Raw genomic sequence first — 23,902 nt, 5'->3', positions numbered from 1 at the left:
TTTATCTACCATTCAAAAGTGGTCAAGCGAGTTTAAACGTGGAAGGGAGAGTGTTGAAGACGACCCTAGACCTGGCCGGCCTGTAGTAGCTACTTCACAAGAAAATATTGATAAAGTGGAAAAACTTATATTGGAAGATGGTCGAGTGAAGGTAAAATCTATAGCACAAGTAACCAATCTCTCTATTGGTACCATACATGATATTATCCATGACCATCTTAATATGTCAAAAGTAAGTGCAAGATGGGTTCCGCGAATGCTGACTCGGCTTCAAAAAGGCATGCGTGTAGCTTGTTGTTCCGATTTTATTGACCTGTGCGGTGAAAATCCTGATGAGGTGCTGCAAAGAATAGTTACTGGAGATGAAACCTGGGTTCATCATTATGACCCAGAGAGTAAACAAGAGTCCATGCAGTGGCACATTAAGGGTTCAGCTCATCCCAAGAAGTTCAAGGTCATCCCTTCAGCTGGCAAGGTCATGGCCACGATATTTTGGGATTGTGAAGGAGTATTACAGATCGATTATAAAGAAAAAGGTGTAAATATCACAGGACAGTACTACGCTAACATTCTACGTCAATTAAAGGATGCAATCAAAGAAAAGAGGCGAGGAAAGTTAACCAAAGGTGTTATGCTTCTGCATGACAACGCCCCCGTCCATACTGCTCATATTGCCAAGGCAGCTATTGTTGAATGTGGGTTTGAAACTGTTACTCACCCACCGTATAGTCCGGACTTAGCCCCCAGCGACTTCTTTTTGTTCCCCAATCTTAAAAAGGATCTGCGTGGAAATAAATTTTCCGATGATGAAGCATTGAAGGCGGCAGTGGAGGAGCATTTTTACACCAAAGATAAAAAATATTTTTATGCAGGATTAATAAAAATAATTGATCGATCTTTTAAGTGTATGAACATAGGGGGGGAGTATATTGAAAAATAAAAATATCAAACTTTTCGTACTTGTTTGTTTTCATTCTCATACCGAGAATATTTTGAATACCCCTCGTACCTCAATGCATTAATAATGATCCTACAGTAAATAGTAAACAAAGAAAATCGAGTTGCTATTACGGGAAAAGAAACAAATTTCCTTTTCGAAACTGAATTGGGCCGACGACCTCTTGTAAAATGAATTTTCTATTTGAAGCCCGAGCCGAATACACACTCATTCAGCTGAATTATTTGTCTTTCTGAATCGCAATTATTTCAACTGTTCTGTCTTTGGGAACAAGTACCTAATGGTAGAAATGGTGGTTCTATATCTCGCCTCTAGTTCCATACGGTTGTCAAAAAGTAAACTTTTCAGGAGAGCCAAACAAACATTGGCACTTTTTTAGGGTTCCGTAGCCAAATGGCAAAAAACGGAACCCTTATAGATTCGTCATGTCTGTCTGTCCGTCTGTCCGTGTATGTCACAGTCACTTTTCTCCGAAACTATAAGAACTATACTGTTGAAACTTGGTAAGTAGATGTATTCTGTGAACCGCATTAAGATTTTCATACAAAAATAGAAAAAAAAAACAATACATTTTTGGGGTTCCCTATACTTAGAACTGAAACTCAAAATTTTTTTTTCATCAAACCTATACGTGTGGGGTATCTATGGATAGGTCTTCAAAAATGATATTGAGGTTTCTAATATCATTTTTTTCTAAACTGAATAGTTTGCGCGAGAGACACTTCCAAAGTGGTAAAATGTGTGTCCCCCCCCCTGTAACTTCTAAAATAACAGAATGATAAAACTAAAAAAAATATATGATGTACATTACCGTGTAAACTTCCACCGAAAATTGGTTTGAACGAGATCTAGTAAGTAGTTTTTTTTTAATACGTCATAAATCGCCTAAATACGGAACCCTTCATGGGCGAGTCCGACTCGCACTTGGCCGCTTTTTTTACAATTATTTTAGTCTCATATGCAATGGTTCACCGCTCCTAATAAAATATTCTGTAGAAGGGGAAATATCGTGAGTGGGCAGATGGGGACTAGAATAAAAAGGTACAGGTGATACGCTAAAACGTTGCTTCGGGCGAAACAAGTAGTTAAATAATAGAAGTCGTGTGGCGGCAGGTAAATAATAAAGACTGTTAGCCTTACATCACTCAGGAAAATTTGGACGTATACTGATATTAGAATTATATTTGAATCATCCTGTACGTATATTCTTACATTTCGTCCGCGCCAATACATGTACGGACATGTACGAGCGAAATGCACGATAACTAAATAACATGCTTTTTTGAACATGTGACCTTGTCTTTAAGTTTGTTTAATCCTATAATTATTTGCCAACAGCGATGGAAATACAGTACAACAATGTAACAACTAAGTAACACGTAATGCCACAATTTACAACAATAGCGAAGAACACAACCTAATATGGACATGGATAGTCTTTAAGTTGAAGTGGTCTTTGTCCGCAGGTAAAAAATACGCTCAAAGACACCGTATTTAAATTAAACAGAGGAAAAGAAAAGAAAATCTTGACTCAAATCCAACTCATTAGAAAAGCTTTTAACTAAAAAAATCCATCATTAAAATCCAAGAGAAATTTCTGCAATTAAACAGGGATACAACTACGAAAAACAGGGGGTATTAAAGGAGGAAAAACGGGGGTCCCGTTTCCCTGGACATTAACCCCATATCTCTGAGCGCGGAATACCAGTAATTATTTAGATGGGCCAACTCTCAGGCGAGGCGTTGTGGCAAAGTAAGTTTAGTAACAGTATGGCAACCTAGCCGTCAGGTAAGACCAATTTACCTGACAAACGTTTTGCTAAGGTTAGGTTAACTAAGATGAACATTTTTGACTCTCAGGCGAGGCGATCTGGCAAAGTACGCTTAGTAACATACGGCATACGGCAACCCAAAACGTTTGTCAGGTAAGACCAATTTACCTGACAAACGTTTTGCTAAGGTTAGGTTAGCTAAGATGAAAATTGTTAGTTAACGCTACAACAATAATAACACCTTGGCTAGGCGTACTAAGCTGGTGACTAAATAGTACCTATAGGGTGGCTTGGTGTACCTAAACAGTAAATATTTTACGATCATCAAGGTTGTATCAAAACCAGTTCAAAACCGTAAACAAATGTTAAATCTGAATCGAGCTCCTGTGTACCTAGAAGCTGGTGATGATGTTTTCTACTTCCTGTAGGGCTAAGATGGTCGCCTTTTTATCATCTGTCACCATGCCTGTCGCGTTTTAAGTATGAAAGTGCAAAAGTTACGCATGCGATGATAAAAATGCGAGAATAAATATGATATATTATATAGGCATAAAGTGTACAAAATGTAAAATCATACTGATTGTTTACTACTGTGGTGCTCTGATTGTATTTTTCACAGTGCCACAGATTAAAATGAAGTTTAATGTTGGCGAATAACGGAACACCTGGCCTCGACCTTTGTAAGTGCAATTTCCAGTAAAAGATTATAAATTTAAACGGATTTGTGAGGTTTTCTAGTGCGAAATAGCATCGTTTGCAGACGTTTTTGCTTGATACAAAATATTTTTTTTTGTAATGGGTTGTAGGTAGGTAAGTAGTTGTCTTAGGTGTTACTGTTTGGTACAATTGATTCTTTGGAAGCTCTAGTCATGCAGCTTCGTCCTAAAAATTTCTAAATTAAAAATTTAACAGAATATCTAATAACCTACGACCAGACCAGCTAATATGGTCGCATTTTTATCACCTGTCATGACATGCGTCACTTTCGCACTTACATATTTGTTAGAACGTGACAGCCATGGTGACAAATGATAAAGAGTCGACCATCTTAGCCTTACAGGGTTCTGCATGATATGGATAATATCTTCTGACCCTAAAGAAAACCAGAAAGCTGAGACTGGAGTGCTCGTCTTAATCACTTTTTTGTATGACATCTATTTCATATAAAAGAAGAAGAAAGTTTATAAAAGTCAACTTACCTACTACCACCATTTCGGCGGCTTTGATATCCGTGTGAAAAAGCGGAGCGTCGGCTGACACCTCGCATTGGTACTCTCCTGTCAGAGTTCTGTCTACTTCTGTTAGAATCACTCGGTTCGCGTCCGAGCCTGCCACCTGTGGAAAAAAAACAAGTTACGTGAATTTGGTAAAGATTTTTGAAGTGAAAACTTCTTTAGCGGCGCTGTGCACTTTTTGTGATGGGGAAGAAATGTTAAACTCGTAACAGGTGTCACGTGACCGTAAGACGTAAGACGGACACGTGACCTGATCGAAAAACTGTTACTTCAATGTCATTGAGTTTTTCTTTATTGATTTAAATGCCATCTAGTGAGTTTCGCTCTACCTGATATTAATATAACTCGAGTACTAACAGTGATGTGCTTTTAGTACTTAGTACAGTGGTTTCAAGTAATGCAACGAAATAATGCTAGATGGCGTTAACCTCAATTATACATAGTGCTGCAGACATTTTGGAATAGTGATTGAGTTTTCACTTCTGCCGGCACTCCCCGAGTGCAACCCGTTGTTTTTTTTTTTATGTAATAGGAAGCAAACGAGCAGACGAGCCGCCTGGTGGAAGCAGTCCCCATGCATAATCGCCGCCCATGGACATAAGCAACATCAGAGGAGCCACTTATGCGTTGCTGACCTTTGAGAACCCTAAATACCTGCTTCTTGAAGAACCCCATGTGATAGCGCAAGGGTAACACCAATTGCAGAGGGAATTTTCATTAAATGCAGTGCAAGTATTGCACAGAAAGGACCTGGAGTCTTACAAGAAAAGAAAAAATACTTGGAGGCGTATTCTGATTGTAATAACAGGTTATGAATTTGATTTGGATTTGTTATGGATAAAATCTGTCCACATCTATCTGTAATGATCCACAAGTTTATACGTAATTAAATATCAACACCAATCTTATTTTTAGTGTTGCTTGAGTTCTTTCTTCCTTAAAACTTTACTGCGACATTCAAAGAATTTTCACACCTGAACGAAGATAATCGAATTATTTTTAGATCATAGTTGTGAACTTTTCGGACTAAAGTTGGGTTAATTTAGTATCGTCATGATGAAAAATAAGTGACGCATGAAATAAACTAAAAATTTCCGATAAAAGCTTATTTACAGTACATATGGGGCTACTTTTCCGCACTAGTGCGTAAAATTAGCACTTTTCGTGCGTATGTCGAAACTTTAAAGTGTCATATGTACTGTAAAACGTTGTTTGATACACGTGCGAATAGGTAATTCGCAACTCGTGTCGATTTAAAACACTCCCTTCGGTCGTGTTTTAATTTATCGCCACTCGTTTCGAATTTCCTCTTTTTCGCACTTGTATCGAAAATAACTAAAATGCGTCTGTAATGTAAAAAACCACAGATCAAAAATGACGGCACAGGTAAAAACACCGCATATCCCGGGTTATGTCAGCCGGCGGTGCGCTATATTCAGTAAAGCCCCGTCAGAGCCGTTAAACTGAACAATTTTATTTTTAAACAACCCTTACTATGAGGCTGATTTGAACTCACAAATTATGTATATTTTAATTATTATTAAGTACAAACTATTATTTTAAAATATATGTTTTATTTATATGTTTTTTGGAATAACTACTCATTATCCTTTTAATTTTCTTAGCAATGTATCTTACAAGATACATAATATTACACCCTCGTTTTTTATTTTTTTGTACGAGTATTTTTTGTTCTACCAGGCACAAGCGCGGCTTGTTTTTTTTTTGTTAAGATAAGTAATTTACAAGAATTCATAAAAAATATTAGAATAAATGATTCCCACCGAGTAGGTAACTCCCACCGGCCGAGCTTCTCGGGGCTAAGGTTACAACCGGAGTTGAAGAAAAATTACTTTCACTTTCTCAATACGGTAAACAATTGAATGAATTTAATATGTTGACTGTAAATGTCGGTTGTTCTCGCATTCGCTACCGGTATGACTGGTATGAGCTATGCACTACGCTACGTTTAGTTTCCGCTTACGATTAGTGCGCTTTTCCGCGCACGAAAAGTGCCAATAATAATAGAACCCGGTTGGCGAGTTACTGGCTGGTAAATGTGTTATGCGTTTTGGAGCCGAGTGGCCGTAAGCTCCCGTAAACTCATGGTAAGGGTACAAATTTTACTACGCGGGGTTAAAAAGCCGTAACTTTGTTAAATTCCAATGGAAAAAAACAAGTATTTTTTTAAGCATGACAATTTTGTACGGTTGCGTTTATGTTTACGTTTACGAATATGTTTGTTGTTTGTTTACGTATTACATAATAAATTGAATATATAGGTCAACTGTTTCTCACATAAATAAAATATTTCTGGCGTGATCTTGGCTTTTTGCCATGCCTTACTAACTCTTAAAACACACACAAAAGAGAAAATTATAACCTATCAAGAGATTAATTATTTATATTTCACATTTATATTTATATATTGCATGCAAGCTAGATACATGAATTTAAATAATTTATTGTAACATCCCTAATAATCACTACAAAATTGCAAATAAATAATTTCTGATTTCTGAAACACGAGAAATTGCCACAATACATTTTGCCCGCCCGACTGCCGTCTGGTGATGCAAATTCTTTGCGGCATTTCTGGACAAATATTCAAGATGATACACATATTCCAAGATGGCGGCCGTTCCTCAAGATCCCCAAATGTCAAATGGTGTACACATGAAAAGGGGCCTTTAATTACACAGATAGCAAAGTTCAGGACTGTTTTATAGATCTTTGGCCTTCGATAGTGCTATATAATTCTTTGGGTCAGATATACTTACATCGACCTTGATCTCAGCGACGGGGAACACTTTCGTGGCTGGCGACTCCTTCGGCACGTAGCGGTAAAACTCCATCATATTCCTATACCACCGGATAGAATACAGCTGGGCGCCTTCCAACTCGTAAGTACACATCAGCTCCGCGCTCGTGCCAGACAGCACAGCCTTTGGGACGTAGATGTGCAGAGATTTCAGCGTGTTCACTGTACCTGAAACAAGGATATTTTTTTTAACCCTTTGACCGCTAAAGATGTCTACAGCCGCGCGGCTGCAGTCCAATATCAACCTTCGTGCATTTCAATAAGGTTCACGATGACGCGGCGTGGCGTTCAGAAGGTAAACGTTTTTGAATAAGATTAATGGCAGTGTGGCATATTGCAAGAAGCAGGTGGATGAGCTGGGTGAATTTATTGGTTTCTTGAGAATGGCAGTGTCATAGTTTTCATATTAAGTGCGGTCTTGGGAAACATTTGTGACGTTTTCGAACAAAAGGTACCACATTGTCGGTTGTCGATAAGGTTGATTCCAAATTGAAGCTATATAGAAATCCTTATTGACAACCGACAATAAGTAGGTACCATTTTGGTTGAAAATGGCACATTTATTCAACTCCAAGTCTATAAGAGATGCTCATGTGAAACCGTATATCTTGATCAGTAAATCATGATCGTTCGTTGCTGGTTAGATTCGGTACCTCATTTGGGAAAGAGCTATTGGGCAGAGTGTTCCAAAAGGTAGCAAGTTAGAATTTTTCCTAACGTCGGTGATTTTTTTTCCTTTAATGAAAACACCTGAAGAGTTAGCTAAAACAGATTTTAATCGCCATTTTGTTTTTGGTTTGTCTGTCTGCTAATCATTACATCAACACTATCATATCACACAAGTACTAACATAAGTAAAATTGTTTACCAAATTGTCTCTTAAATTCTACATACAATTCTAAAATACATATTTCCAAAGTAATCCAAAGATTACGACATCTCAAGCTTAGCGCGGCCCGGGAAAGAAAGGTCATTACTCAACTTTAAAGTGACAGCAACTTCGGAGGATGAATAACGTTCACCTCCATTATTTTATGATTATTATGCGGATGGTGGCAAAAATCAAACATTGTATACTGATCTACTCTTTCTTCGTCGCGTTATCCTGGCATTTTGCCACGGCTCATGGGAGCCTGGGGTCCGTTTGACAACTAATTCCAAGAATTGACGTAGGCTTTAGTTTTTACGAAAACGACTTCTGACCTTCCAACCCAGAGGGGAAACTAGGTCTTAATGGGATTAGTCCAGTTTCCTCACGATGTTTTCCTTCACCGAAAAGCAACGGGTAAAATATCAAATGATATTTCGTACATAAGTTCCGAAAAAATCAATGGTACGAGCCGGGATTTGAACCCGCGATCTCCGGATTGAAAGTCGCACGCTCTAACCGCTAGGCTACCAGCGTTTACTGTACTTATACTGATCTAATATAGCCCTTGAAATGATTATGCTATTCTAGTTCGTTACAAGCGAGTATTTGTACAAATCCTTAAGTTATTGGAGAAGGATTGGTATAAGTTAACTTGCGAACGAGGTAGATATATTTGTATTAAGCTTTTTAAATGAACGTTACACCGAAAAAATAAATATTTTGTTTTTGCAGTAACAGAGGTCAAACTTTACGTTATTTACACACGGTTCAACAATATTAAACACCCAAAATTCACACCTCACTATAAAAATGACTGAATTTAAGGCATTTGTCGTCACAATTTGCGAGTGCAACATTCCACGTCCATTTAACGAGCGCCGGGAAAATAAAACATGGCGGCAATAAAACACAGATCGCCTACTAGATAGAGCTTATGGTGATATTCCTGTCAATTTTCTTGATAAATACCTCCGGCCGGGTTGGCCGCTCGAAATAAAAATCAAATAATAATTACATTTTAAAATTGGAATGCAGCTTTTGTAAAGCAGGTACTTTACAAGAGCACAAGATATGAAAAAAAATCACGAATTTAAAAGAAGACCATTGATGTTTAATATTGGGTAGGTGTGATAACAGAGAAATGTAGCTTGCAATGCAATATAAAAATCGCGTGGAAAATAAATAGCGTTTATTACCGCTAAAGTCAAAGTTTCCTCAGTTAATCATCTGATGCTCGTCGTTTGTCCCTCTCTATGGCATAACGACAGGGACAAACGATGATTATCAGCTGATTAAGTTAGCGGTCGTTTATGAATAACGCCAAAAATATTCAGATACTACGTCAAAAATGTGTAGGCTGTAATATTCTAACATTGGCCCAAGTATAAATTGCTACTGGTGACAAAAAAATGTTCAACGCTTTATATTGAGGGATCTACAGGAGGTATTCTATACAATAAAATGTTGAACACAGAGTGAAAAGCAACACACGTGGCCATCGCAGCAATTGCCGCGACTGTCTAAATAAAAACTAACGAACTAGACGTGTCGAAAATTGTTTTTAATTGGATTGTTCGGTGGATGGTTGCTGGAAAAGGGCAAAGAACGGAGCTTTATAATGTCAACCGACGTTAGATTCGTCATCAACATAACGTTTAAAAACGTACGTCATATAACTTATGTTGTGAGGCCAATTCGAACTTACATTTAGATTTAAAATGATGTAATTTTGTTATTATTCGCGCGTGGAAAAAAACGTACAGTCAGCGATAAAAGCTTGTGCCAAAAATGAAAACTCTGCCAAAAACTTATTGGTATTTATATGCATTGGCGCGAGCGATTCTCACAGGTGAATGTATGATAACAAAATTACACATTTTGACATCGAAATGTAGGTTGGAATTGGCTTCCGTACCTACCTATCTTAGCAAAATACATATATAAGGTCCATGTAAATAAAAACATACTCGTAAACACGAACCGAAGGTTTCTCCAGCACCATACAAATATTACAATATAACATAATACAAATATTATAATATAGACCTCGATTAAACAAGAAAATGGACGTGCAGTTCAATATTTACGATCATAAACCTTATCCTACAACAAACACACAGCGAACGGCCACGAGACAAACAGCGGATAGGAATATCCTCAGGGAATAGAACCCGCGTATACTGGCAAACGTGTTGGCAAAAATGTGCAAACAATGGCTATAGCGGGTACCTATCACTGCAATGTTCTGCCGCCAGAGTGCAGCACTAGCACTCATCGTAAACCATAGAGTAACTTAAACATACTATAACTGAGCCTTAAACTGTTTATTGACAAGTTTTCACGGACAATAAAATATGACATTGATATTTACATCAAGGCGGTTTGTTTACAAAGGCCCTAGCGGGAAACGCGAAACTCAGCTATCTGCCTCTTTATCGCTTGTATATGCAAGAGTGATATAGAGGTTAAAAAACAATCTTTCGACTCGCGTTTGCAGTAGACCTTCAGGCGGTCTAGCACGAGTTGCGTTCTCGCGCGCGATATAAAACATAGCTGAGCGCTCCATACTTGAAGTCGCGCAAGCTCAGCTATGTTTTATGGTTTTAGATGAGACATATCAAAACATATTATGTAAACCAGTTGTCAAGTTTTTTCCTGCCTCGGCTTGAAACTTGTTCGTATGTAGGTACCAAATATTAATAGAGCGATGTCAATGCTAGATTAAAACGACATGTCTTTTTGAATTCGAATGCCGCTGCAGATTTCTCTGGAATTCTCACAATGAACTGCAGCAAAATGTCGAGGCTGCGACATTTCCAGAATCAACATGAAATGTACTCGTGCAGAATAATTAATCTACAAACGTAACGCGTGATAAAACAGAGAACATATATGGCTTCACTCTGGTAAACTTTGCTGAGTAATCAAAACGCGTGAGTCTGCATAAAATATACCCATTCGGCGCATATTAAAATAATATCGGGTCCGCAAACTCTAGGATTTCCCAAATAGTCTGTTTCATTTCAACAAACAAACCATAAATTTGGAGATTTAAAAAGCTTTTATCTCTTTGTTTGCCAGGGTTGCTGTGCGATACCCGGATAGCATAAACTTCAGCTGTTAAACTGTGACACGTTTTTAAGGTTTTCCGATATCGGTGCTGGTTTGACTAAGTGGCTTGTAAGCGTGCCAAGTCCTTAAAGAAAGTAAAAAGAGTACAACCAGGCGGCCTAGCCAAGGTGACAATCGCTTGTGCTTCGCCATCGAATCGCTTTGTGTATCTCTATCACTCCTCCATATTAGTGCGATAGTGACAGTTGCGTTTCGATCGCTACGGAGCGTCAGCGATTGGCACGTCGGCTACGCGGCCGCTGGATGAATGTCGTGCCGCGGCGGATGAATGTCGTGCCGCGGCGGATGAATGACGTGCGTAGACGTGCGCTAACATGTTCGAGCCGTGCATGTGCACGTCATGCAAGCAGTGTGCCGGCAATCTTAAGGATCCGTATATTACAATGCGCACGTGCACGTTTAGGCAGACGCATCCGGTGTACTGGCGTTAAGAAATGGCGGCGAAGCAACTCTGTATATTCATAGCGATAACAATACAATACAATGCAAATACTCTTTATTGCACACCTCATTACAGAAAACAATAAAAATAATACAGGAAGAAGAGGTTAAAACAACAAGCGGTTAAATAACATATAAATATCAAAAAAAAAATACAGTCGTCACTGTAATTTTTCCATGAACGTCTTTTTATTACCTATATTATTTAGTGTCTTTATAAAAAAATGATATATTGAATATATTGTCGCGTAAGTGCAATGTCGCCATGTCACAACAATAATTATGATACAAACTGTCTCAATGTCTCAAAATAAAGTCTGCTAATGATCCAGTTTGCGTTGAATTTTGGGTTAAGACATCTTGACAATCTGTCCAATTTGTCTCGGAAAGGGCTTAGCTGTCTACCCAAATGACATGACAGATAGCATCAATCCTCATTATAACTTTTTTAATCTTCAAAAACAAATCATGCGCCTAAATGTACCAGGCAATAATAAGTTGGTAGTACTGTCAGATTTGGAGAGCAAAGAGGCGATAACAGCGACGTCGTTTAGCGTTATGACCCAAGTTCTAACGACGTGCCATAAACTGAGTATTTACTTTCCTCACCTTCGAGGCAAAGGTTTTGAGGTAAAAATGTACTGCACGGCTATCGTAAAATCTAATGCTTTGCGATCTCTGCTCTCCTGGTACCCGAAAACCTTTGTCTCTCTATTTTAATCGCTTCCTTTTTGTGGTTGTAATAAATGATGGCGGGCTTTTACTTTAATGGGGTTGCCACAAAATCTTTTTTACTAGTTTCATAAAACGGGTGTATGAAGGTTTGAAGGTTAAAGCCCAACATGGCTATTCATTTAAAACTTTGGAGCACAGTTTTATATCGTGAGCTATGATGGCATTCATGGCAGAATTACAATTTGTTGCTAAGTAGGTACCTACTTCGTCGTTCGTTTCTTCGGTATTTTTTTTCTCTAGGCTGTTTAGTTGGTAGAGTTATCGGTACTTAATATGTACCTTCAAACTGATACCTACAATTTAATAATTATGCCTAGCATCTAAAAATATGAACAATTTTGTATGTCGTAATTTAAACTCTGCAACTTTAAATTATACTTATATCGCAAACGAATAACGGTCTTTAACCATAAAATAAAAATATTACATTTTTTGTGGGTATTTAAAAAAAATTGTCAGGTAAATCACATTTGAATTCACCCCGGTTGACCGTCACACAAAAAAAAATATATAAAAGGAAACAGGAAAGTAGCCGTTTTCCATTCTGGTCCCTTCGCAAACACAATGGATCAAAATGACGTATAAATTACCAAGTTCGGTACACATTTACGAAGCATCACATTCGGAATGTTAAACGATGCCCTCCGGCTATGCAGAGCGACGATATACGCAAAGTACCTGGGTGTGTGTTCCCGTTGGATGCGAGAGCTACGTTTCCGACCGGTATGTTGTAATCTTAAAGCCCGTAATGGCTGTAGGTGTACTAAATACTAATTACCACCAATGAAACTCAAATCATTATCAAGTGGCAATGACTTGCATTTGTTTTGTTACGTTCGATTAAATAAATAGTAGGTACATTAAGTTCATACCTAGGGAGGTGAATTAGTGAATGCTCCAGATCGCAGGTGTTTGTGGCCCGAACCGAAAGTGAGGGCGATAAATATGCGATCAGGGCTTTACGAATTACCGCCCGTGGTTTGTCCAAAGTTATACGTCTTGCCCATCCCACTTACGGGCCTAGGGCCTAAATAAACAAATTCATTTTAATTTTGAACAAGCAGAAACGTCTGTGAACGATGCTATAAACTTAGAATAAATTTAAAAGTGGAAAAATTACTGTCTTGGGTGAGACTTGAACTCACGGCCTCTGGGACAGCTTTTATTGTTGTGTTTATTTTGTTGTTACTGTCCCTCTAATAAGAAAAAAATGTATTTTGCATTACTGTTAACGCTCAGTAGCCTACAACATTCTTGCATATATCGACATATCTCAATAAGTGAATGTAATATTTCTTTTGGCACAAATAAAGTATCTTTAACCTGAAAACATTTTATCGAGAATTGTATATTAAATAGGCTACATGACTAATTTTCATTTATGGTATCAATGGATCAGGTTTGTTTTTAGGATCAAATGTCTAAGATATGGGACCCATTGCATTAAAGTAACACAAAAGTCAGAAATTGTAGTCAAAGGCCGACAGTCGCACTTCACTCGCGAAACGCCCTATACAAAACGGCAAGGGAACGTGACGTCAAGGTCTCTGGGAGCCCATCCTGTAGTATGGACAAAACAAGAAAATTGCGTTTTTGTCGGTGAAATATTGCGTTTATGTATATAGTTGATATATATTTTTTTCGGATGAAATGTAAGGAATCGAATGGTACCCTTACTTTGGAAGTTAAAAAAACTTAAATTTTGAAACTTTCAGGTCCTGTATTTTTGTAATTTAACAATATTTTATTTTAATATCCACATTATTGTGATAAATTGCTCGTTTTCTATTTTACTAGATTTTGTTATAAAATTCAACATGTGTCATCATCCCTATTTAATTGTGCACCCGAACGGTACCTAGAAATCGTGAAAAAGCGGCATTTCACCCCGCATAGCCTACGTAGTGTGTTCCATACCAATCATTGCGCTACGGTAAACTTGCTGACTAACTGCGATTTATTCTAGCGAATTGAAACTTGTCTCCTGAGTTTTTAAAGACTGAAACGGTTGTCTGCTGCAGCTTATCGTGGATAAAAGTTTGTTGCATACTCACAAAATCACGTAGCATTTGGGCCATTTTATTTTAGGTTGCACACTACACTTTTTTTTAAACTTGGGAATTTGGGATAAGTACTCTATGTTACGAAACTCTCTCTTGCCCGACACCTAAGTTATGTCTTTCCATGAATTATAAATAATATGGCGTTTACCATTTATTCAAACCTTTTTTACAACCTTTAACCGTACGTTAAGTAGGTATGATAAGTGTGTACGTAATTGTAAAGAATGACCAAGCAATATTACCTATACGCTCTAGTTTGTATCCACAAATCAAAACCCAATTTGCCATAAATTTCATCACAATCATGATAGCAAATTAATAATCCGAAAAATCATCACATATCACAATTTCCCACTCAAGGGTTAATTAACTTAATTAATAAATAGCGAAGCGGAATCACTATTATTCGGTCGTGACGCAATAATTCTCTCTCGTGACGCAATAATTTCTCGTCACGTGACGCAATAATTTCGCGTCACGTTAATTATGGTCTCCGCAGAAAGTGCCGACTACGACACAATTTGTTTGTTTTGTTTATAACTGCTGGATCATGTGTAGGGTGACCATGCAGTGGGATAGTTCGGGGACTTTAAGAATATTCCGTTGCTAGGGGCCTTTTGGAGTAATGATAATCAAAAGCTTTGATAATGGTTTATTATGTACCTACCTATATAATGTAATTGGAAAATTACAACTCTGCATGGCATTTGCCGCAAAAGAAGCGCGGATATGGCAGGCCTAGACGGAGATGGCGGGACGACTTAGACTTTATCAGTAACTGGCCGGAAAAAGCACAACGGGAGTTGTGGAGATCAAGGGGGGGAGCTTTGCCCAGCAGTGGGACACTATAACGGGCTACGAAAAAAAAAGTCAGTTATCCTAAAACGCGTGGTCACCACACGCGGACAGGGTGACAAGAGAAATTTCCCGGGAAAGTTGTGATTAACTACCCCGACGCAGACTTCCGTTGCTGATTAGCAAGAAATTCGCTTGCTGGCTATACTACTTACTATTTAATTTCTTTTACTTTTGGGGTTTCTGGATAGTCACTATATATACAAGTAAGATGGAAGTAGATTTTCTAATAAAATACAGGTAATATATTATTTCTATTTTTATTTATATATGAGCTTAGAGTGTCCCACTGTTGGACAAAGGCCTCCGTCCTCCCTTTCCACGTATACCGGTCTTGACCCGTCTCCCACCAGTTCCTGTCATAGGCGTCAAGGTCATCCCGCCTAATGTTATACCCCCTAACCTAATAATCATCATCATCAAAATGATGTACCTAATTCTGTTATCATTCGCTCATCCGTCTCCCTCGCCAATACATGCATGTGTGAAAAATAATAAAATGACACAATGTCGATATCAAAATGTAAATTCGCTAGTCTTTTTCAGAACCCGGTGTAAATTTCATTCGACAGCGTACCGAGCGTTCGCGTTTGCGTTATGTCTATTTTTGAATGGGATTTTGAACAGCGCGCCAATAGGGATGTTTTGGAAACTCAATCCCATACAAAATGACACTTAACGCAAACGCGTACGTCACGTCACCCTATCGCCTGAAATTTATACACTTGGGTTTCAGGTTCAGTAAATAATCTACACGTGTTTACACTAAGCTATTCTCGGTGGTATCAGAAGGAAATATAAAATCAATCACACTTATTTCCTTAATCAATTACTTAGGTACTGGGTTTAAAATAGAAAAAATGCGGCATTATTTTTATTTTTGGCTACTTCTAACATTGCCTTCCTCGAAGAGAAATGCACGATACTTGTAATATAAATAAAACAAAGTACTTACTTAGGCATTAGTAAAATTTCTAAATGTGTTAAGTATGTACAGTCAGCTGCAGAGAAAAGTGACCCCCCTGCGTGCTAAGCGAATAGTAATAATTCTGAATGTAAGTACATACCTATATTTTTCCTTGACTAAAAAAATTCGCTTTCAGACATGTCTGCTTCATCAAAAATTCAAAACTTGAGTGTTATGTAGGTACTTAATTCAAAAAGCATATCTTTTTTCTATATATTGTTAAGGATAAGTATCAATAAGTAGATAATAGGTGTATTGGTTAGGTAAATACTACATGTCTATTTTTCATAAATATCTACTGGAAATATTTTTCATGATGTAAACTTCCGTTCCGATGCTAACTGCCCGATTCGGACTTTCACTACTACATTATACTTCAAATACTATGTCCAGATACGATATGGATTAGAGATATGTCAGTGTCAAAAGTGACGTTTTTTTTTTTGAAGAAACGTCAGTATTGACACTGACATATATAGTCCAAATCGTATCTAGATCTAGACGTAATATTTGACGTATCTTAAAGTCCGAATCGGGCCGTAAGATTATTTTCGGCCCGCTCAAGGAGGGCTTAATTTATCTTCTTTCCAGACCGATTACACACCGAAATGATTCGCACCATTAACCGTTTTAGGCGCGGATATTTAATTTTGAATAGGTAAGTATTTGAGGGAAAATAGGGAGTAAAATATGTAATTTCTCTAATGTTGTCGAGAATACGCTGTTACTTTTTTTACTTTTATCGTGTGATGCATTTTAACCAAACTAATATATAGGTATTACGCGATCGTTTGCGTAGGGGGCGCTATTTCCCACAATAAGTCACAATCTAAGGGTCTTCCGCAAACGAGAGTCGAAATTTTGTTATCTAACTTCTGCTGAGGCAGATAGCTGAGTTTCGATACCGCGTGTCGCGGGTAGGCCCTTTGTAAACAAACCGCCTTGATAAAATAAGATAAAGATAAAAGATAGTTTATTCAAGTAGGTAGGCATAATTACAATGCGCTTATGAACGTCAAATAAAGCTACACCGGCTCCTACCCTACACCTCTGCCCCGAGAAGATTTAAATCCCCCCTCAATTGGAGGAGGGTATCCTAATATGGGACCGACAACAAACTCGGCGGGACACCATCTTTTCAAAAAAAAGTACATCTTATAATTAACATGCATTACGAATAAATAAGGAAAAAAATAAAATTTAAATTACTATAGAATTCATGCAATTATACACATGATTGTTGATGTTGTTGTTGATTGTTTGATGTATCAATGTCATATTAAACTTGTCGTTAGTTTAAGGTACAGTGTGTATAAGTTACTCTATGGTATACTTAAGTCGCTAGTGCTGCACAGTGGCGGCAAAACATTGCAGTAATACTCCCTATTAATAAAGAATTCGACCCGCAGAAGTCTATTCTCCGATACCGCGAAATTCAACGCGCATTCTTAATTCCGGTTTTAGATTCATGATAAATAATTTTGTACTAATATTACTGTTAACTTGTCGCCGACTTCTAATAACAATATTATCTGGTAGTTAGCAAAAGTTTCCATTTCTCGCCAGCGACTGGCGATAGCCGAAGGCTGTTATAGCAATCAATACCTAAGCAGCTCTCGATACCATAGAGTAGGTACTTATATGTTATAGTATCATAGAGAAATAATAAATTAATTAACATTCTGATATGATTGTAAATGTAATACCACTTAACTATAGCCCAGCACTACAACTATGGGCCACGGTTTTATTTTTTCTCGGTTATTTCTTCCATTTATACAAATACTAGCGACCCGCTCCGGCTTCGCACGGGTTAACAAATTATATATAAACCTTCCTCTTGAATCACTCTATCTATTAAAAAAACTGCATCAACATTTGTTGCGTATTTTTAAAGATCTAAGCATACATAAGGACAGACAGCGGGAAGCGACTTTGTTTTATACTATGTAGTGATTTTGCCATAGAATGAAGATAATTTTGGACCATGTTAGGACTTTTCGGACTATAATATATTTTATGGTCTCGTTTAGGTTGCAGTCCATTTCAGTTGGGCTGCTCCAAATATGAGCGATTAAATCCTATGTACACAGTTAAACACAGACCAGATCTACGATTAAATTGTTACATATTCATACTCCGTATGTTCTGCATTCAAGCGGGAATAATGCACTCCACAAAGCGATGCTTAAGACAAAATAATCAAGCATTTGGTGCAGTCCAGTGGGCTGCAGAAATCCCGAATTATGTCTGCGACAAGGAAACGTAGTTTGCGCAATGAGAATATGACATAGGCTACATGACTAATTTTCATTTATGGTATCAATCGATCGGGTTTGTTTTTAGGATCAAATGTCTATATGGGACCCATTGCACTAAAGTAACACAAAAGTCAGAAATTGTAGTCAAAGACTGACAGTCGCACTTCACTCGCGAAACGCCCTAAACAAAACGATAAGGGAACGTGACGTCAAGGTCTCTGGGAGCCCATCTTGTAGTATGGACAAAACAAGAAAATTTCGTTTTTGTCGGTGAAATATTGCGTTTATGTATATAGTTGCTATACAATATTTTTTTGGATGAAATGTAAGGGATCGAATGGTACCCTCACTTTTATCGTTTTTAGAAGTTAAAAATTTTGAAACTTTCAGGTCCTGTATTTTTGTAATTTTTCAATATTTTATTTTAATATCCACATTATTGTGATAAATTGCTCGTTTGCTATCTATTTTACTAGATTTTGTTATAAAATTCAACATGTGTCATCATCCCTATACTATAATAGACAATATTCATCATAGTATAATGGATACAAATTTTCGAAATAAGCGGTGAAATTGTCGAAACCGGCAGATAAATTGAATGACTTTTCAAAGACATAAAATGAAAATATCGTGAAATAGGTAGGTATATGTGTAAGTTTTATTGGTTTGGTCAAAATAAATGTCATTAGCGTAGGTGCCTAATATTAATATACTTCGACTACCTTAGGCTCAAAGAGCATATATAAGGGACAAAATGGCGAAAATGAGTTCTGAAAATGCAGTTATAGGTACCTACTCAGTTTTTTTCTGTATCAAATGGTAAAATTTACATCGCAATAGCTTTAAATAAAAACCGTTAACCAAAAAAAAAACGCTCGAACACAATTTTCCAACGCAGTGTTTTTCTAAATGACATTTTGGCGTAGCTTCGTGTACCATACTCCCTTTTGGTTTGCCTCGTCGCCATCGAGTTTTAGGTGCAGGTATTGATTGAAAGTTACACTTTTATAATTATTATGATCAAAGTTACAAAATAACATAGGTAATTACGTCAAACACATTCAGCAAACTTTAATCAATTGGAGTGCAGTAAAATATTCTGTAGCTACACTGAAGAGAAATAGCGGGATGCGCTGTATCAAAATATTTTATGCATAAAGAACGTTCTGGGTTCTAAGTTAGATACTCCTGTATGGAACCAGAGGGGTTCTTTACAGTTTTCATCGAAAATATACACATAATTCTCTCTCTCTCTCTCTTTCTCTCCTTAGCATTATTATTCCCATCTGATTTTCTTGTCCTTTCTCTCCACTTCGCACGATCGGACGTGTCGTGACATAATTATGGGTTAAATAAAGTTTTGGCATTTTTAGTATGGATTAATGCATGGCAATTGTTCCAAAAAAACATCAGTTTAAGGTAAAATTCTGTCAATTAAGAGTCACACGAACCTAGCCGCCGCCATACAAAGTATGTTAGGTTAGGCTCTCTTTAAAATGAGTCATTTTAAAACGACATGCTGAATATTTTTTTAATATTAAAGTGAACACTTCTTTAGCGGCGCTGTACACTTTTTGTGATGGGGAAAAAATGTTAAACTCGCGACAGGTCACGTGACCGTAAGATTCGTAAGACGTAAGACGGACACGTGACCTGATCGAAAAACTGTTACAATGTCATTGAGTTTTCACTTCTGCCGGCACTCCCGGAGTCTAACCCGTTGTTTTTTTAATTGTATGTCTTTTTCATGGGGTCCCGGACTTTTGTGAGGCGTGCGTGGGGCTGAAGCCAACAGCGCAGAGCCCCTTCTTATTAATATTATTATCCTTTTAAAATATTGAAAGAGAGAACTCAGTTACATAATGAATAATTTTGTTTCATTTTTAACAAAATTATATTAATAGTAAATAAAAATAAAAATTGGAGCAATCTCTAGTAGGCATATAGGAGAAGCATCGATAATTAAGTTTGTCGATATAGAGACTCCGTGCCCGTCTTTAAATTTTGCCCCCTAAAATTCGATGTCTGTAAGTAAATAGGTACCCCTAGTGTAAATTTCATTCGTAAGCGTAACGTGACGTACGCGTATGCGTTAAGTGTCATTTTGTATGGGATTTAGAGTTTCCAAAACGTCCCGCTTGGCGCGCTGTTCAAAATCCAATACAAAATGAGACTTAACGCAAACGCTTACGTCAGTCACCAAATTTACACCATGCTACTTTAACTGCTTATCTCTATTCTCCGAAAGTCATTTTATACCGTCCCCGTTCTTCCGAAATATTAGCCACTTATGTAACTTTGAGACTGAAACTTTCCACTCCAAATTTCGGCTGAAAATTTCACCAGCGCAAAAGCTACGTAGGTATCAATAATCCAATCACTGATATGCTGTTGAAAGTTCTGTAACGAGCGTTATGCCGTATTACTAGCTCGACGTTGCATTTAACCTGTGGTTAATGAGTTTAGTTCGTGAGTTTGCATAGCAATATTGGAATTATGCGCCGATATAGGTATAGATAGTTCTTGGCAGGTTCTGATCAATGATATTATATAACCATAGATAGGTTATACTCATACTTGAGGACTTCCGTATTTATTTCTGTGCCTACGAAGAAATCTGTTATTTTTGATTAATTTTCTCATTTCACCCATCTTTGTCACACTCGTTGTTAAGCATAGATAAGGTCGTCTCTTTCTCTTTCGGTGTGAGGGACCTCGTTCGCACGTCCACATTTCTCGCTTGTCTAGCCGCGACTGAAGGCAACTTGTCCAATTTGTCACAAGGTAAGCGCTTCAATTTTGGAACGCCTATAACCTATCTTGAGTTATAAATCATTGGTTATGATAATATTACAAATCTTTACGCTATCTTATCTTAACACATTCATTGCCACTCAGCCAAACAAGACATCCGCGCCAGGCGACAAAAATTTCGTCATATAAAGCTGTAGTACCACGATCCCGACTATCGGGTCGTCCGGCCTGGGAACGAAATCTTAGAATACCCGATAGTCGGGTTTTCGGCACTGAATGTGTTAAAAGAGACATTGTAATTTCGTCAAAAAGCCTGAACGAACTTTTTGTCGCCCTAACTTTGCTCGGGTGATCTCAAGTGCGTAGATAATTAGACGCCGCCACATCGTTCACCACTTCGAACAAGCGCGCAGATCAATTGCTCGCTAGATCGTGCATTTGGGACATTCTGTGTTTTTATAGGTCCCTTTTGACGGTGCTACCATCAAATGGCGGGCGGGTCTGCCTCGGCCTCTTGATCGCTGCATGCTATTAAGCGCTGCTTTTACGGAATAGCTATATCGTCTCGCCTCATGAAGTGTCCCCCTTCCCCCCATCTTAGTCGCCCCTCCTTGGCCTTTTCAGCTATAAGTACAGGGTGTCCCAGTCCTACCACGTCACAATGACACCGGAGGTAGGTCAACTCAAGAGGAACCTAACCAGCCTAACGACCTCAGTAAAAGTTGCATGGTTTTCGAGTTATTACCGAAAAAAAATTAGAATTTTCATGGCAGGTGGTTAAAGTTGAAATTCATGTTTTTTTTCGGTAATAACGCGAAAACTGTGCATCTTTTACTGAGGTCATGTTAGGCTAGTTAGGTTCCTCTTGAGTTGACCTACCTCCGGTGCGCGGTGTCAACAGTTGCCGTGGTAGTTCTGGGACGTCACCCTGTATATTTCGGATATTGTAATGCGCAACCTACGGGAGGTAATCAATCGCCTAACCGCACCCACTGAATTACCACGTGCATGCTCCTGACAGAGCCTACCCACCCTTTGTTTCCGTAATTGCTACTGTTAAGGTGAATAGCGTTTTTGGCATTTTGTGTTAAAACCTTTATGGGGAAATGACGCTTAAAATTGGGACACATTTGATATAATTAAAATGCAGAGTGTTCTTATTATGGCGCGAAGTTGGTGAATTTAGGCGTTTATTAATGTGATAACCACGAGCCAGCGCAGTGGCTCTCTTTTTAAAAATATATCAAATACTAAAGTGTCATTCTATAATAATTAAGCCTTTTATTTCCAATAGAATCAATCATAGGTATCATAGCTTAACATATCATTCCTTAACGTATCATTAATTACATAGAAGTTAATTAATTAATTAATCGTATGTCATTCTATGGACCTTGCTAACTATGTAAACAAACCGCCATATTGAAATCGTCTCTGAATGTAAATTTACTAGTGACTTTTGTTTACATAGCAAGTTTAGTTCCATAGAATGACACTTTACATTACAACAGAAACATTATAGTTAAGAAATATATCAAATTTATGTAAAATGCCTCTTACAATGTCTATTTGACAATACCTAGTTGCACTTTAAAAATTGTCTGCAGTATGTTTTCAACGCGTAGATAGCTTTGTTTACCTTGAGGGCCTTCCAATTTATTTATAAACTCACTAGCGACCCGCCCCGGCTTCGCACGGGTTAACAAATTATACATAAACCTTTCTCTTGAATCACTCTATCTATTTATTATAATTTATAAACTCGTTGACACAACCTACTCAAAACCGCAACCATAAAAACTAAAAACGGTATTTTTCCACGCAAAGACCGGATCGTAAATATATAAATTCCATTCATCTTAACGAGGAATAAAATGTGAACTTTTACAACATTCATCAAGACGTCACGGGCAAGGCTTTGAATAATAAAACCTCGAGCGACTCTGTGAGAAAAGTTGGTGTTAAAAATCCCCACTGAATATAATCTTCGTTTAAGAAACGTTAATTATAAATCTAATTGGATAAACGATGCGGTCTTTTAGACTATTTTATAAGACTTTTTTGCAATGCAGTGCATAAAAAGTTTCGACTATATCTTGCATGTTTTACAGCGGTATCAGCATGGTTCCATTTTTATCGCCTGTCACTGTGCCCGTCACTTTCGCACTTACATACGTTAGAACGTGACAGGCATGGTGACAAGCGATAAAAATGCGACCGTGCTACCGCCGCAGGTGAATCTTTCATCTTTCATTAATGGTTAAGTATTTATTTTAACTAAACTAGCTCATAATAGAGATTATTCAAAAACTGATGATAAAGTAACATTTTATCCACAAGAATGGCAAAGTAAGTTGATGTAAACTTTGAAGAGAGAAGTGTTACCTCATGTTGGGCACAAATAATCAGCATACAAATATACAGGCCAATTTATGAATGATACTTATTCAATAGCGTTCATTTGGATGTGATTTGTAATGTTTTACAGTTAGTATTTTCTCGCGTTTGTGTGGTTATAATTTTGACAAGGTAACCATTTCTAAATGTCATTTAATTCAAGCAAAATGCCGTGACAAAGTAAGTCATTCCCGCACTGAATGAGAGCGTGTTTCAAACATCTCATTTCCGCCACTGAAAGAAAAAAAAAACCTATTTTTTCAACATTAATCATGTCGTTTCGTTTTTTGTGAATAATGAAACTTCAAATAGCGACGAACAAGGTTCTACTGTCCTTAAATGTTGAAGCAAATAAGACGCCATGTTTTGTGGACAATTAATGTAAAAAGCGGCCAAGTGCGAGTCGGACTCGCCCATGAAGGGTTCCGTATTTAGGGGATTTATGACGTATTAAAAAAAAACTACTTACTAGATCTCGTTCAAACCAATTTTCGGTGGAAGTTTGCATGGTAATGTACATCATATATTTTTTTTAGTTTTATCATTCTCTTATTTAAAAAGTTACAGGGGGGGGGACACACATTTTACCACTTTTGAAGTATCTCTCGCGCAAACTATTCAGTTTAGAAAAAAATGA

The 23,902-nt window shown here is 37.6% G+C and overlaps 1 protein-coding gene and 1 long non-coding RNA gene across 3 annotated transcripts in view; both read right to left on the bottom strand.

Annotated features, from left to right (window-relative positions):
* The window catches only part of LOC134661258 (uncharacterized), a 275,459-nt gene that overhangs the window by 69,728 nt on the left and 181,829 nt on the right, over positions 1–23,902 (bottom strand). The gene's annotated exons all lie outside the window — the stretch shown is intronic.
* LOC134661139 (uncharacterized) overlaps positions 1–23,902 on the bottom strand; it is a 73,131-nt gene that overhangs the window by 6,849 nt on the left and 42,380 nt on the right. Inside the window, exons 2-3 of the mRNA XM_063517091.1 lie at positions 6,746–6,954; positions 3,930–4,065 (exon numbers count right to left, since the gene is read on the bottom strand). Coding sequence (XP_063373161.1) covers positions 3,930–4,065; positions 6,746–6,954 — 345 coding nt within the window. The remainder of the gene's footprint in view (positions 1–3,929; positions 4,066–6,745; positions 6,955–23,902) is intronic.

Source organism: Cydia amplana, chromosome 2 (assembly GCF_948474715.1).
Source record: "Cydia amplana chromosome 2, ilCydAmpl1.1, whole genome shotgun sequence".
Lineage (NCBI taxonomy): Eukaryota > Metazoa > Arthropoda > Insecta > Lepidoptera > Tortricidae > Cydia > Cydia amplana.
This window is presented reverse-complemented; position numbering and strand designations above follow the sequence as displayed.